This window comes from Calonectris borealis, chromosome 13 (assembly GCF_964195595.1).
Source record: "Calonectris borealis chromosome 13, bCalBor7.hap1.2, whole genome shotgun sequence".
Lineage (NCBI taxonomy): Eukaryota > Metazoa > Chordata > Aves > Procellariiformes > Procellariidae > Calonectris > Calonectris borealis.
In genome coordinates this window covers 23,137,127-23,153,201 of record NC_134324.1, presented here as the reverse complement: position 1 = coordinate 23,153,201, position 16,075 = coordinate 23,137,127, and the positions used below count along the sequence as shown (strand labels likewise).

The window sequence follows — 16,075 nt, the reverse complement described above, 5'->3', positions numbered from 1 at the left end:
CGGGTCTTTGGCCCCTTTTATTTACCGAGATCTTTCCATCGCTTTGGCAAGTGTGAAGAGGCCGAGGCCAGCCTGACTGCTTCACCTGCTGAGGGAATCTTGCCTCCACGTGGGGAAAAATAATTATCTTAAATGAAACTCTGGAATGGCCTTCAGTCGACACCCCCCCGACAACGTGAAAGGAGAAATGCAGCTGGTACACATCTGCTTGCCAAAGCTGCCCTAGGTTTTAGAAGAAAGAAAACCCACTTTCCAAAGCTCTAGGATCTGAAATCCCTGGTAGCAAAAATTTATTTTCATGACTGAAGACAAGGAGAAATTTATAAACATATTCTAGCAACCAACCAATAAAACAGTAAATATTCCATTCCTGTGACTTATATGATCACCCGGGAGCAAAACATCCGAAACGGCTCTGCCACGTGCCGCTATGACAACCAGGAGCATGAGACCATGTGCGCATCACCTGTCCTTACTTCTTCCCAACCCCACATACGCCAGGGAAGTCTCTTTTGAAGGTCCGCAGTGTATCCAGACATCCTCCGAGTGACTAGTGTCCAACGTTAAAAGGAGAAAAAATAAAGCAGCACACTCATTTCAAAGCCCAACAAAGACATCAACATTGTTAGATTCTCCTAAAAATAAGTAGTTCCAATTCATTTTTTCTCCCCCCAAAGACCATGTGCCTTGGCCAACGTTCAGCGCATGAGCAGGCTGTGCTTTGGTCCATCCACTCTCTCCAGCTTCTCAAAGTGTTTTCTGGCATTGCGGATGTTGATCAGCGTAGCCGCAGAAGCTAGGACGGAAAAGGGACAGGGGAGATAAAAAAAAGTTAAAAGGGATGCGAGCAACCAACTCCTCAGAAGTTAAGTGCTGCCTAAAAGCAACGTCCCCGTCAGCAAGCTCTCTTATTTCAACCCCATTGCTCGTGCAAAATTGAACGCCGGAAGGTCTGGGCTGCTTGCTGATCCCAGCGCAACACCGAGGAAGAGTCAGAGTGAACTACGGTCAAGCAGTTTGCTCACGGGGACAGCGGCACATTTGCTGCTCCTCAAGCACAAAAATATCACAGCTGGTAATTCAGTCACAGGGTTTACACAGGTTTTCCCTAATTCGGTAAACCATTCGAAAAGAGGAGGACAGGAAGCCTCGGCACTGCGAGCCACCTCAAATCCTAACAGAAGCAGTTTCAACTGGAGTTGTATAAACAGTTAAATAGTCACACTGTGCCCGTAAGGGCTGGCACTGCTGGCTGCAGTTTCTTCTTTAAGATAAATAGATGCTACTATAATTAGAGTCCTTGCCCACCAAGACAGTTCAGGCAGCAAGAGCAAAAACTCAAGTATGATCCATCTCTGCTTCCTCTCCAAAAATCACTGGGGCTGCCAGATCAGAACAGCCCAAAATAGGTTATTAGACATGACCTACTAAATCAGGTCACATCTGTTATAGTGGTTCCCCACCGCTGCTACGATCCTCCACTCGACAGCAACAAACAGCTCAGCTGTCAGAGGCACACGTCTTTTGCCTTCTGCAGTCACTTTTTAACCACCTTCCCCCACCCCCTGCTCCCACAGCGCAAACCAGCAGGACAGCAGATCCCTCTCTATCTTTTAATTACAATCAGTTTTACTGCTTTGCCTGGTGTTTGTCATTTTCCAAGAGAAACACAGTTTAAACTAGACTCATTCAGCTTTTCGACCCTGCAAACAAGAACAGGCCAGAGGCTTATCTTTGCTTCAACTTACGTATTGAAGGGTCTGACATAACCACCATCACATATGTATTTGATGTAAAGATGTCAATGAAAGCAGCAAAGTTAGAGTTCCTGACCTCCATGCTCTGGAAAGAAGCTGCCAGCTTACTAAGAGGGGAGAAAAAAAAAAAGAAAAAAAAGGTAAATTAACTATTACTGTAACATCGCTCAAACAGCTTTTGCGCCCGCATAGCCAACATCCCATTATTTGAGTTGTTGGTAACAAAGAAGTGTCTGAGTCCCCACTTGGCAAGCAACACCAGGTGCAACTACAAGTTTGGTTGGGTTTTTTTTTTTTAGTAAGAAAAAACTCTTTAGCTTTAGGCTAAATGAGAACAATATAAAATGATTTGCACATTGAACGGTGAAGGTAACTTAAGATATACAACTCCACTGACTGTTTGAGTCTGCTATGCCCAAGCAGTCAACGTCACTCACCCCGTGGATGTAACAGCTCAGTCATTTAGAAGGACAGTTGAATGCTCTGTGGATAACCAGCAGAAATAAGTATAAAACTGAAATATCTGGAGACAGCTCCGTAAACCATGCAGCCACTTCTCCATCCTATTCAGGCTCCAAACACTTGCAGATATTACCAACAGACTGCGGAACCTGGAGGCTCTTCAAAAGCCAAGCTACTCCAAAGCAAGCTTTCCACTTTTCCATTCAAAATATGGATAAAGAGTGTCTGCAAGCCTCTTCCTCCCAAATTAGGTACAGGGTCTGAAACAAAGCTCTCCACCCCACCTGACCTTCCACAGCACTGTTGACTGTCACTAATTTATCAGCTCAGTCCTGGAACTTCCCTACCTTGTCCAGGACAAGGAGGCCTAGAAGAAAACTGTTGTTTCAAAACAAACCTCTTTCTACCATCAGCAAAGGAAGAAGTTATAAAAGATAACAATTAACTCAGTTGTGTTTAAGCATGCTGCAATTTAACTACAGCATCTCAGCTTGCTGAGCAGTCATAGAACTTAGAACATAGTATTAATGTGGAGAGCCTTTGTGCTTCTGGCTGAAGCCAAAATACCTGCTGAGGTATCTTCCCCACCTAATGATTAAACCAGCTCACCTGCAACTTAGCTTGAATTGTTTAATAATGTTGCTGATTTTCTCAAATCTGTGAACATCGCGCTGTTCTTTGCATTGATAGTGAGAAATGACCTGGAAGGCAGAAAGAGAGAGAGTGCAGTTAGTTAGCAATTTATTTGAGCACAGGTCTCAGGCTCAACACCAATTATGGGAAACGGGTGGTGACCAGGACAGGGATTCCCTTTGCCTTTTGCTGATTGAATCTTGGAAACTACTTGCAACAATACTTGCAGTGCTTTCATGGTAAAACAAGACTCGGTAATACAGTCACCAGGAAGCCTTTCACAAGCCCAGATGCAAGTGTGTAAGATATGCAAAAGACACTACTGTCCATTTGAGGTCTGAATACTCCAACTTAGCAGCAATTTAAATCTTGAAGATTTATCTCAAAGAGAAGAAAAAGAAAGTGCAAGGAGAAGAAAAAAATGCAAGACCATCACCTCAGGTAGGGGAAACAGACACTTGACAAATGCTGGAATAGCTTTTCCTTCCTAAGTCTATCATGCTCCAGATTCTCAAGGACTGAACCCGAGAAATTTCCCATTCCGCAACACGTAGGATGCACAAGCGCTGCTCTCAAAGGCAAAGCAAGCCGTTCCTCCCTAAGAGAAGCGGAACAGAGACAGCTGGTTTCCTAGGGAGTTCTCTCTCCATCAGTTAACTGAGTCAGACCAAGACTGCGCTGAGCTGCCTGCATTCAGATCAGTTCCCCTCCTCTTCCTCCCACATAGCGATCCAGCAGCAACGTGCAGACCTTAGTGCCTGGCTGCAAAGATTCAGAGGATCAAAAGTTTTTAGGAACCCTTGCAGTGTGATCCACAGGTATCTCTCCCTGACCTTCTTCACAAGGCTGGTAGCCTACAGACCTTCACTCTTCAGCCAAATTAGCTAACGGGCCAAGAACTCCATTTACTGCATAAGGGGAATGGCACACAAACAAATAGTTACATCATCTTTGTTCCCACAACAAACCAAAAAGGAATACTTTAACAACCTTATGCTGTGTGCTTTAAGCTCTTAAGAACCATGAAACCAACTGCTACTGGAAGTGTCAGACGCCCTTGTGCAAGGATGTTAAACTCTTACTTTTCTACCTATGGAGTCACATTTAACAGAGAACTTGCAAGAACTAAGTTTTTTGTTTGTTTGTTTTTTTCCTTTAGCACCTTAAAAAGATCATCATGTACTTCCTACTTTTTAAACCTGCCCAATTATTCATACAAGTACAGGTTTAGCCAGATTCAAGGATTACATTCACACCAAAGACTTCATTGTATGCAAGTTCATTCCTTAACTTTCCAGATAGGTTTTTCTGTTACTGTGATTTGAATACAATTTCACAGTAAGATTTCACTTCAGGAGAAAGGAGTCCTGGGGGAAGTTTAAAAAAAAAAGTGAGAGGAGTCTTTTAAAAAGTCACCATTACACTGAAAATAAGCATAGAATTTTTGTAGTAAAGATTATTCTTTTTCAGTAAAAAACGTACTTATAAGGAAAGTACTGTTACATACCACCAAGGTGGAACTGTTTATTATCTACAGAAGATCAAAAAGCAGAACTTGCCAGAAATGGCAGGTGTTTACTTCTGATAGTTTAAAAAGTGAGAAAAGTAATGGCTCCTTTTCCACATTCCCTCCATCATTTCAAAATCAGACCTGTGGCCATCACGGAAAGCACTCAAAAAAAAATTCAAAATCATTACTTCAGGTCAGTAAGAGTTTTGGTGCGAAGTCTGAAGAGACCAATCCAGAAACCGAGAGTATGGACGCACAAGCAGCAACGGCGGTTTCAACCAGCACATTTTACCTTGCAGAGACAACGGATTGGAAGCACAGTTACCATGCGGCCGGTAACTTCAAAAGCCATTGCAATCCAAACGCTTGTGATCCTCTATCCATACTCTGGGTTTGTAGAGCATCAGACAGGGAAAAAAAAAAAAGAAATCAAGACCAGTTAAGATGCCAGGCCAGGAGGAACTGAAAAGGCTTATACCAAGCTAAAGAAGGTTCTTGCCCTGTGCAGAAAGGAATTCTCAAAAAAGTCCCACGGCTGACAATGCAACAGCGATATGAAACCCTCTCATAGCTTGGAAGAGGAAAACACCGATCAAGCCCTCGGCTCAACTGCTAGAAGTGGAAATTTTGGGAAGATCCTGTGAGCCATGGAGTCACATCAGCTACTTTCAATATCACAAGGCCTGGATCAATGCATTCTGCCATCTGGCGCTGGCACCTCTCTTTGGGCTACTGCCACAGCAGCACTTTCCATCCAGGGAACTCCGTCCTAGGCTGGGCAGAGGAACCCGAAGGGCAGAACTGCTGTATTCACCAGGAAAGTGGCTCTCTCAAACAGAAGCACTTCATCTGCCTCGATGATCTGAGCAAAGTTCCTCAGGTTCATTTCCAGCTGCTGGACATTGGGGATCAGCTGATAGACTATACTGGACCAAGCCTGTCAATAAAGAAAGACACAACATAAGGGCTGCATTAGCACTTCTCTGCCTCATGCTCTTGTTACGCAATGTGCTCAAAAACTGATTATTTGCAGTTCTGAGTGTTGACAGCCCAAGCAAGACTGAGAAGCTTCTCCCACCTCTGTGTACGTGTATCTCTACCACTGCTAGTGGAGACTAGCAGTGGTACCCCAGACCTGGGTAAACTCTTCGCTAGGTGAAGTTCTTCTCCACATCAGTCACAGAGAAACTAGAATACTATTAAACAGGCTTAAATCGTCCTGATTTTAAGCTGGCAATGCTTCTATCTACTGCTCCCAGATAAACCCGCTCAAGTTTTCAGAGTTTTTTTAATCTTGAGCAAGGTCAACATGCAGATGGATACTTGGCAGCTCGTCGCTGATCCAAACAGAAAGCTCTCACCTAACCCCGTGAGTCAGGAACAAGTCCAGAAGGGACTGGGGATGCTGTAACACGCATCTGTCCTCAGACTCAGGTCCTCTAAGCTCAGCTTCACCTTACTGCCTACGTACTGACTCAGGTTTGTGTCAGCGCCTGACCACACGCTTCCCCTCAGGAGTCAGGATAGGTATTCGCGTCTCCCATTTGCCAAGTACCTGATATTTACCAAACACTCCTACCATCCCACCTGCCCAAGTTAAAAGCCCAAGCCAAGGGTACGAGCTCTGAAGAGCTCTGGCAGGGCTGCGTCTAGAATAGCACAGGTCTGCCTCTGTATAAGCCCCTCAAATAGAGTAACCGGCCTAACTGATGAGCGTTAGGGATGCCTGCAGGAAGACAGGGTATGCCACTGCTTCGGAAGGCTCCTTTCTAGAGGGAGCTGGGTACGTGCTTTGTGAAGATGATGTCTGGCGTACGGTACCGTACCAGCCTCGACCAAACACATCATACACTGAAGGCAGGGGAATCTGCTATGGCTTTAGACGGATTTGCCAGGATGCTGAAATCTGCCATCTGACGTCCCACCGAAGTCAAGAGCCAAATGGTCCTCACCTTCAGACACACAACCCAGCCACTACGCTACCACCACTGCTTGTTAGCATTAGCTGGCAATTATAACCATCATACCAGCGTAGCCCAGGTAGCACTCACCACTCCCACACCTGGAAGACCTCTGACACTGCAGTCAAGATAGCAAAAAAACCCCATCCCCTCTTGAAAGCAAAGCAAATTCCCAGAAGAGTAAATGCTTGTGTTTTAACAGTGCTGCAGAGAAACAACACAGGAAACAATTCCATGCTGGATAAACATGACTAAGGATGCAGAAGCTCTTTCTAAAGTAGCCAGGCAAAGCGTTCAAGCAGTATTAACATACTGACACCATGACTCCAACATGTGGAGGGGTTTTACTTTTTCTAATTAAAACCAGGATGCTCTGATGCCGTTTACAACAGCTAACCTCCAAAAGTAGTTGCTGCAGAACTAAGAAGGGCCAGTCACTAGCAAACCAGTAGCAACTAACCACTCGCCTTCCTCATACTCTTGTTTTCGAGTAGGAGGGGGGAAGCCAGATACAGAGAAGAAGCTGTACAAACCTTGTAAAGTGTTTCATCCCAGATGGAAGTTCTAAAACAAACACATTCCAAGGGACGGGAAAGGCGCTTCAAGTCTTCCTCACGCTCTTTAAAAATCTGGGAAATAAAAAAAGATTAGCAGTTGAGCGTAAATATTTCTGCCTTTGGTGTGGTTGCTGTATTGCATTTACAGCACGCATTTCAAACAAATCTCAAGTACCTACAGCGCTGGAGACAAGACAACAGCAGAGCACGCTGGCCAGGACAGGCTGGCAGAAACCCCTTCCACTGGAACAGCAGGGACAAGCAGACCATGGCTGTCTTGCAATAGATCTGACTGGGACTCAAAGCTGAAATAATTACAGGTGTTGTGGAGCAGAAATGGAAGCGGACACGCATGAGCGTCTCTGAGGACCTAAATTTTGACAAGTCCTTGGTCACAGGCAAAAAGCTCCATCACTGAGAACAGGATAGGAAGAAAGCACTCGAGGTTCATCAATATGAGCACCTCTGACGCACGTACTTATACCATCTTCTCTTCTCACACCATACTCTGCCCTTAGAAGTTATGGTTACAAAAAAAGGGGAGCAGGGGGAACAGCAAAGACCAGAGAGCCTTGTGCCAGGCTCCTACAGAACTGCTAAAAAAGCAGCAGGACAGCCAGCAACATGCCTCTGCAGGGGAAGACACGTCGACCACCTTCACCTCAGCTTGCTGTTTTTAGGAACATGACAGAACAGTAACTGATCCCAACGAAACACTGCATAGGCCAACACTTACCGTCTGGGTCCTGGGATACCAAAGGCGTCAGTAAGATTTATAGGGAGAGTGATTTGGCCCCGTATTTGCATGTTCTTCTGAGCAGCAGATACCTTAAAACAGATCTTGATGGGTGTGCAAGTAAGGCCCCCCTTCTGTCTACCCCTCACTTCGGGGCCTCACTAGAGTCTGCACAACTATGTAAAACCAGCATTTGTCCACTAGTCCCAAAACAAATCTGGACAGGAGAGCATCAAGAAGATTTTAGACTCATCCTTCAGTCTGGAGGGAAGGCAGATGGAAGTGAGGAAAAGCTCCTTGAATCAACCCTACGAACAAGCTCTTTGAGCTATTTCTGCACTGAGCTGGAGGACAGAACTAAAACTGGAAGAGGAGGATCACCGCTCTCAGACAGCGTGAGTGATCTGAAGCCAACGGACTACGTGGAAGAAGTCTGTCTATGCAGGGCGGTCAGGGTGTGGTTTCAGCCACAGGACCTCGTGTGGTCTCCTTTGCAGCTGCCCAGGCACATGCTCACCCGGAGTTAGAAGAAAGTTTAATAAGACTTCTTACTTCAGACAAAAGCCAACAGCCTAAAGCGGCCTCCAAACTCGCTGCAAGCCAGGGAGGGGCCAAGCAGCCAGGGTTGTACTTGTCTAACCCACAAAGCTAATTTTTCCTTTGGTATCAGGAGTCGGCTGCTTTTCAGTCCAAGCTGAAAAAGCAAGGTTGATAGGAACTCAACATCTTCCAATCTCCCTGCAACCTTTCAAAAGCTCCGAAAAGAACAGAAAACACCAAACATCCCTGAAAGGTTGATCCCAGCCTTTGCAGGATGCCTCTTGGGGCAGAGGAGTGCTTAACAGGTGATCTCTGGGCAGGCAGGCCAAACAGAGAGCAGCATCAACCGACAGAAATCACCTTCTAGTTAACTGGGAAAGTTTCAACTTCTTTTTTTTTTTTGTTATGCTTTAGAACAGAGCCTATGTTGGACTGAAAGCAACAGCTAAAGAGAAACCAACCATCACTGTCACCACCACCATCCTCAAAGCCATCCAAATGGGGAGCAGTGAGTTTAAGATTGATGGATTTCTTTCAGTTCTACCTCCCTTCTGGGGCGAAGATCTGGTGAAAGTACCAGAATCAGTGCTATAAAAGAAAAGGCTTAGAGTAGTTGTCACTAAAAATCATTAGTTCTGTTCTTCACTAGATTATATGCAAGAGATAGCGATGACATACAATTTAGAAAAGGCAGAAAAAGCTTAGAGGGCTTTGACAATTCTTAACATCTGAGAAACACTTCTAGGAACAGTGCTGATGGGGCTGTATTTGAAGTATGAAATCGCAACACATTAGCACAGTCAAAAGATGCTCTATCTGAAAGCATTTCTATGGCAACTATCAGCTTCTCACCAAATCCCGCTGATCCTCCTGCACCAAGTCCATCTTGTGCACTAGACAAAAGATCTTTGCATCAGGAGAGTTCTGAAGAATTGCCTCCAAGCATGACTGGTAGTAGTGCATGTCCTTCTCCAGTTCACGGCTCTCTACATCAAAGACATAGATGAGGACTTCTACATTGCGGAAGATGTTGTCCCGCTGACTGGTGAAGTAGTTCTCCATAAAGGTGTCCTGTCTGAGAAGGAGCAGAGCAACAAAGCAAGGAGACTCCATTAGAGCAACCAGGTCTTGCTTAGCATTGTCAGGAAAGGTGCTACGTGTAAAATACCTCCTGCTAGAAAGGCAAGATTTGTATTTTGAGCTAGAGACCCCACCACAGGAGTCTAGACAAGAGCCCCACAGGTGGCTAAGTTCCCCATGACATACGGCTCCCTAAGCATTTCCAACGGAGCAAAGCTGGATGCTCCTGAAGAGCGGCTGCTCACCAGTCTCACAGGAAGCTGAAGCTTCCTTCATGTCACAGCCGGCTGCTCAGTGGCCTGTGCAAACGGAGTTATGTTGCTTCTGGACCCAGACTGGCTTTGGAGAGTTGCATATAAAAAAGCCACAGCAGCAGAAGCTAAAATATAACCAAAACCATCAGTGTAGCCTCTTATTACAGGATTTAAATCCACTTCAACTTTGGCTGAATATGGCTCAGACAACACATGAGGACATGAGAGCTGATGAGGCTTAGCAAAGTTGGACAGCTCTGTCAATGGGAGAGCGTTCTTCAGAAAGCTGCTTCCAGGAGCCACAGGATCACTGTCAACCTTCAGCATCGCTTCTCAGCACACACCCCATTTGGATCACGCCGGTGATAAGCAATTCTGAAACCAGCACCACCTCAGGAGAAGGTCCAGGTGAGGGGCTCAGGCTTTTTGCCAGCAGAAGAAAGCAGCCAGCAAGGGAAGGGTGGACCTATGCACTGCTCCTTTTACGCAGGGATAACTCAAGAGACAGCATAATCATGCCAACCTCTTCCACCCACAAGCCTAAGATGTGGCATCCATTCTCTCCAGAGTCGTCTCACCAGTTTTACAGTGCATACACAACCCTTGTTCTACTCCCTTCATTCACAAGCAGCATACCCATCCCTCCGGGGCAGCAGGACCTCTGTTTTGCTACAGCCCCAGCCTCATTCCCCAGAGCTAACCCCCAACAGTTTCAAAAGCAAAAAAATAAACAGTACCTACCCTCCACAGTCCCAGAGGTTTAATACCAGGTTTCCTAGAAATCTAACATGCGAGTGCTCCACATCAACTGGAAAAAGACAACAGGAGTTTACCGACTGTACCACACACCCAGATCAGAGCTACCTCCTCAGGCAGCCAAAAACCCATTCTTCACAACACAGCCCACAATTTGTAAAATCCCATCTAAACAACATTGTTGTACGTAAATCTGTAGCTGAAGGCACTATGGAAAAAGACAATTCCCAGAGTAATTCAAGCCTTCCTGCTCTCTAGCCAGGACACTATTCTCCTGAGAAGCACAGCAGGCGGTTCCCCTTTGACAACATGTTCTCTGATCTTTGTGATATTTTAAGAATGACATTAGTTCCAGCACACTCTACAAGGCCTTAAGCAGGCCTTAAAAACAAATCAGTAACACAAAGAATGTAAACTTTAGGAACAGGCCAAATTTATGGCAAAGAGGAAATGTACACCAATCCGTCACATTAAGTCCTCACAGGCGCCTCCCAGCGAGGAGCGTTAGATCCTGACAATTCATACCCCCGTTTCAGAGGAATCACTTACTGCTTTTTCAGATCAGTGGCTTTGGAGGAAAAAAAACAAGAGGCAGAAGACACTAATTAAACCTCGTGCATCATCCTGCCAAAACCACAGCTGCGTAGCAAGATCACTGCTGCACTAGTGATCAGCTGGCTAACAACAGGAAAGCTTCACCAGCAAGGAGGACCATGAGGAGGCTCTGAACACTCCTCCAACAGCAGGTGTAGCAGCAGCAAAGGCTGCCTCCTGATCAAAAAAAAAAGAGTTAAGGGTAAAAGTTCACCAATAAAGCAGCAAAACTGAACCCAGTGCTGCCTTCCCTTTCATTCCAGCTTCCTACCTGCCCTCAGCTGAACTCAGGAGTGAGGTGTGGCAGCTGGGAGGATCAGCAGACACCCACCTACTCCAGAGCAGAGGAGAGGCAGGGATTGCTGGAGGGAAGAGCCTCGCCCCTTTAATGGAGGGGGTTTGAGCCCTCAGAATTTGCAGTTCAAACAAGAGAAATCTTACTTGTGGCACCCAGGCGCCGCGTGTCCCTGGCGATGTAGTTTGCAAAGATAATGGACCTCATGCTGGTCTTCCCAGACCCACTTTTACCCATCAGCAGCACCTGGGAAGAAAAAAGAAAAAAGAATTAGCTACCACAGAGCACCAGGTCCTTCATGGCTCCCCCGGGGTTAACATCTTCCCGCTGAAGCCACCAAAACACAGGACCAACATACTTAAGATGTGAATGCATCAGAAGAGAGAGGCAAAGAAGAGTACCACGCCTGGGGAAAGCGGGAGACAGACGTCCTTACCTCCCTGCCACCCACGGTCACTGAATCACGGTCAGACTGAAAACCTTTCCATCTTGTTTGCATTCTTGAACTATGCCCCCCACCTTCTCAGGAATCTCTGCCCTTCCAGGCACCGCAATCCTGTTCCTTCAACCGGCTGCCTACCACCCAGAAGGAAGTGCGGCCAGCCTACAGCCACTGTCCACCGAACCCCCTTTTTTCCCAACGCACACTGGCAGAGGACTCGTGGAGTTCATAACCAGCACACAGGGAAGAGCAGGAGCTGCTCCCGAAGCTGCCACAGCCTCCCCCTTCCCCAGCCCCCTGCACCTGCACACTTTACAAACGCACAGGTGAAGGCTTGATGTTTTTGATGACAGCAAAGGACTTTGCCAAGACAAAAGAACAGCTTTATCCTAAACCTTTAAGACCAGGCTAAAAACAATCCCTTGCCCACTCAGCACTGGTATTCTCCACCCATTACTTCTCTCCTAATCTTGCTCTTTTCCTTCTCCTAACGTGACTTGTTTTCTCTTCCCTGACAGAAGTGAAATACAAGTTATATTTCAAGTTTCAAGAAGACCAGTAAAACGTTAAAAGCAGATGGGATAGCCCAGTTCAAGTGCACCAGGCTATCATGTAGGGGGGACACTTGACTCCAGAGTCCTGTTTGCAGATCATCAGGCAGAAGGAGACGTAGCACCTCTGGCAGCCAAAAACAAGGGGATGATTTGGGGGGAGGGGGGAAGAGGGGAGACAGTCACACAGGGCAAGACTCTACATTGTGATCTAAAAATAAAAATTAAAAAACCCCAAGAGTGACAGCCAACACAGACTTGCTCACAAAAACAGCTGTTAAACAAGTTCCAGTTACAAAGTCAAATCCAGCCTTTGGCAACAGCTCTGAAAATCTATCATCAAGGATAGGTTTAACGAGAGCGCAACCAGCCCGAGTCTGCCTGCCCAGCCCGCACCAGTGCCAAACGCTAGCTGGGAAGGCACTCGCTCAACTCCCAACCTCGCTCCGCAACTGCATGGCAACAGCTGCCAGACTCTCGGGGCAAAACAGGAGAGGCAGAATCGCACCATCCTGTTCGCACAAGTTACCCTTCTGAGAGCAACCGCAACGTTTCACAGGCTGGCGAGTGCCCTTTCCAAAAAGAAGCTGACCGCACGCCGCGATGATTTGGTAACAAGGACTCTTCCTCAGAGAGGCAGGCTGGTCAGGTCAGACCTACCAGCCTTTCCAGAGCAAACCCCCGGAAAGCTACGCTGTTTTCTCCCCTGACCTACACACATGGCAGAAAGAGAGAACATCAACATCTCTTATTTCAGACCACCTGCAGAAAAAGCACATGCAGAGACTCAACAGGGCTCGAGGCACAGCCCACATCAGCCTACAGGTGAACCCAATTCCCAAGTTTTAGACTGCAGAGGCCTTTCAAAGAGGTCAGACACCAGCGCGTAGGGCCAGCAGGAAACCCAGTCCTGGCACACCACGGAAAGACTGCCATATATTCTCTACACAGCTGCTTTAACGGCTTTGAATACGCTTCCTGCTGGAATACACCCTCCACTGATTCTTAGTAAAAGTGCTACTCCTTCCCCGTGTGTTAAGTTTCATCCTCCCAGGAGTCCTCAGTGAATTACGGGCTCCCCACGCAAGTTTCTGTAACACATCAGGAGGGTCTCCCCACGGGCCAACGAAGCGGGTTACAGCATATCCTCTTCCCTCACGCTGCGGGAGGTACGCAGTGAGCGGAGGGTTTTGCAACAGGTACCACACGCTCACACGGCAGTTATCGTGGAAGGCTCTGCAGCGAGCCTGCCCTACCGCTCATGCCAGCAAATAAACTCAAACCTGATTTTAATTTCTAGCACTTTAAGCAAAGGATGCATCTGCTGACTCTGAGCACCTGAAGAGGCACCTGACAGCTGAAGAACATACTGAGGTACAGATGCAAACACGTAATGACATTAGCAAATGCAGATGGGGAAGGAAAACCCAGTTGCAAAGGATTCTCCTTTCAGTTCTTACCTTTTTCTTCATGGCTGTGCTTGGCATCACCCACCTACAGAGAGAAGACCATTTTCTTACATTGCTCTACTTTCCTCAGTTACAGGCTTCACTTCAACATCCAAATCCCACCCACAGAAGTACCGTGCAAAAGGGGAAGCACTCCCATACTGACATAATTCCCCCCAACCTCCACCTCACCAGCCACTTGACAGCTTCTGCTCCAGATGGCATGGGGGAACTTTAGCAAAAGCCTCCTACTGTTAGAAAACCCTCTAACACGCCCATGATGAACAACGTTCCCGTAATTACATCGCCAAAACAGGCCTAAGCAGGATAAATGCGGCCAGCGCTGGAAGGCAGCGGGAGATACCCGCACAGCTGCCAGACTGCCCGGGTCTCCTCGCACACGGCAGCCAGGCCCGGCCTCACCCGCAGCCCCTACCCCTTCCCCTCGGGATGCTCCAGAGCCCGCACCAAGCAACCCATGACCGCGCCGTCACATGTCCCCACACCCCACTCCCCGCGGCCGGCCCGCACCGACCACCGCCCGGCTGCCGCGGCCGAGACCTGTCCCCCCCCAGGCCGGTGCCTCCGGCCGCCCGGACAGCCCCTGACCCCACTCCCCTCCGGCTGTCCCCAGCCCCACCGGGCCCGACAGCGGCTTCGCCCCCCGGCCCAGCCAGCGCCGCCGGGCCCCGCCGCCCCCCGCTACCTCTAGCCGCGATAGGCGCCTCCCGGGCCGGCTCGGCAGTGCCCGCGGGCGGCGGCGGGGGTGCCTGCCGGCCTGCCCGCCGGAGGCGGCGGAGCTCAGCGGGACCGAGTGCCCCCACTCCGGGGTAGGCCTCAAAGCCGCGGCCTCGCGTGAGCCCGCCGCGCCGCCGGGGTCTCTCCCGCTCCCGTCGCGGCGCCCGGGACCCCCCGCCCCCCCCAGCGGCGCTCACGAGACCCAGCGCTCGGCAGCCGCCGCCGGTCACGTGAACGCTCACCCCGCCCTCTCCCGCGCGCCCGTGCCCTCTCCCGTCATGTGATGCGGCGCCGCCAACGGCGAGGCGGGCGGGGCGAGGAGAGGGAAGGAGGCGGGACGGGACGGCAGTGAAGCACCGGCCGCCATCTTAGGTGTGGGCAGCCCCTTTCTGGCATGAGGGGATTTATGGAAGCGGGAGGGGGGCGCGGCGGCCGGGACCGGGGGCGGGCAGGGGCCCCCGGCGGTGCGTGCGGGGCGGCCCAGGGCGGCTCGCCGGGGCCTGGTCCCGCCCCGAGCGGCAGGAGGGTGCGGGCCCGCAGGGCTGTGAGGCAGGTGGAGGAAGCACTTCTCAGCGCCTCCCATATGGTCTAGCGGTTAGGATTCCTGGTTTTCACCCAGGCGGCCCGGGTTCGACTCCCGGTATGGGAAGCTTCGCTTTTTTCCCCCCGGGGAGGGGAAGCGCCGGCGCCCCCTCTTTTTCCGCTGAGTCCCCTCCTGACCCTCTCGGACCTCATTTTCGCACCTCTGCGGCCAAATTTCTCGACCCCGGGAGTCTCCTGAAGCTGCAGGAAGCACAACGCAAACCCCACCGCAGTTTAAAACGGTCAAGTAAATTGGACAACAGAGCACCTAACTAAATAACATGGAGGTAATGGCGTTTATCTCTAATGCAAGCGAGAAAATTGCTGCTTGTGCTTTAAACAGCTCTGACTATTGTCCAAGGCAAATAGCATTGTACTGCAACTCCAGAAGCAAATATCTGCTACAGATATACATACATAAAAATACATACGTATATATAAAATATATATAAAAATGAGGGTGTAGAGCTAGTCATTTATGAAGGGAAATTCCTTAACAAAGCCAGGTACGTCCAACAACTTTTTCATTAACGTGTATGTACTCTGATAGAAGGCACACAGGGTGAGCAACGGCACGCCTGCACAGGAGGCTTCACCACCAAAAATCGCCCCAGTTCACGCAGCGAGGGCAGGGCGGTCCTCTGGTCTGTGGGGAAGCAGGGGGCCTCCCCGGCCCTCCCCCCGGAGCTGTAGGACTCAGAGGGGCCCGTCGTCACCCGCCTGCTGTGGCTCGCTGGGATGCCAGAGATCTTGGCTTCAGGGGTCTTCGGGCAGCCCCCAAGCTGCTGCTGCCACAAAGCCAGAGCCTTGTCACCTCATGTACCCCTGCCTCAGAGCCCTGTCACCTCATGTACCCCCGCCTCAGAGCCCTGTCACCTCATGTACCCCCGCCTCGGAGCCCTGTCACCTCACGTATCCCCCCTCAGAGCCTTGTCACCTCATGTACCCCCGCCTCGGAGCCCTGTCACCTCACGTATCCCCCCTCAGAGCCTTGTCACCTCATGTACCCCCGCCTCAGAGCCCTGTCACCTCATGTATCCCCCCTCAGAGCCTTGTCACCTCATGTACCCCTGCCTCAGAGCCCTGTCACCTCACGTACCCCCACCCGAGCCTCTTCATCTCATGTAACACCCCCTCACAGCCCTGTCACCACCTCACGTATCCCCCCCCCCACAGCCT

General features: G+C 49.3%; 1 protein-coding gene and 1 non-coding gene across 4 annotated transcripts; one reads left to right on the top strand and one right to left on the bottom strand.

Moving 5' to 3' along the window:
- Window positions 1-261: 261 nt before the first annotated feature.
- On the bottom strand, window positions 262-14,535 carry LOC142087839 (ras-related GTP-binding protein A). 3 transcript variants are annotated; one of them, XM_075162543.1, is made up of 11 exons: window positions 14,283-14,532; window positions 13,589-13,622; window positions 11,282-11,381; window positions 10,232-10,298; window positions 9,009-9,231; window positions 6,857-6,952; window positions 5,177-5,299; window positions 4,655-4,738; window positions 2,829-2,920; window positions 1,749-1,864; window positions 262-796 (listed from the first exon to the last, which is right to left on the bottom strand). In XM_075162543.1, exons 2-11 carry the CDS (start codon window positions 13,613-13,615, stop codon window positions 699-701), a joined length of 1,026 nt encoding a protein of 341 aa, XP_075018644.1. In that variant the 5' UTR covers window positions 13,616-13,622; window positions 14,283-14,532; the 3' UTR covers window positions 262-698. The 3 variants fall into 3 exon arrangements, with proteins under 3 accessions (XP_075018644.1, XP_075018645.1, XP_075018646.1); XM_075162545.1 differs by lacking the exon at window positions 262-796 and adding an exon at window positions 2,195-2,240 and having other exon boundaries at window positions 1,774-1,864; window positions 14,283-14,535; XM_075162544.1 differs by lacking the exon at window positions 4,655-4,738 and having other exon boundaries at window positions 14,283-14,529.
- Window positions 14,536-14,891: 356 nt separating this feature from the next.
- TRNAE-UUC (transfer RNA glutamic acid (anticodon UUC)) lies at window positions 14,892-14,963 on the top strand. Its single transcript has one exon. It is a non-coding gene; the product is annotated as a tRNA-Glu (tRNA).
- The last annotated feature ends 1,112 nt before the right edge of the window (window positions 14,964-16,075 follow it).

Coding starts and splice junctions, on each gene's coding strand:
- LOC142087839 (XM_075162543.1), bottom strand. CDS start 13,615: ATGCCAAGCACAGCCATGAAGAAAAAG. Junction 9,232..10,231: donor AACCTCTGGGACTGTGGAGG/GTAGGTACTGTT, acceptor GCTCCTTCTCAG/ACAGGACACCTTTATGGAGA. Junction 797..1,748: donor TATGTCAGACCCTTCAATAC/GTAAGTTGAAGC, acceptor TTTCCGTCCTAG/CTTCTGCGGCTACGCTGATC.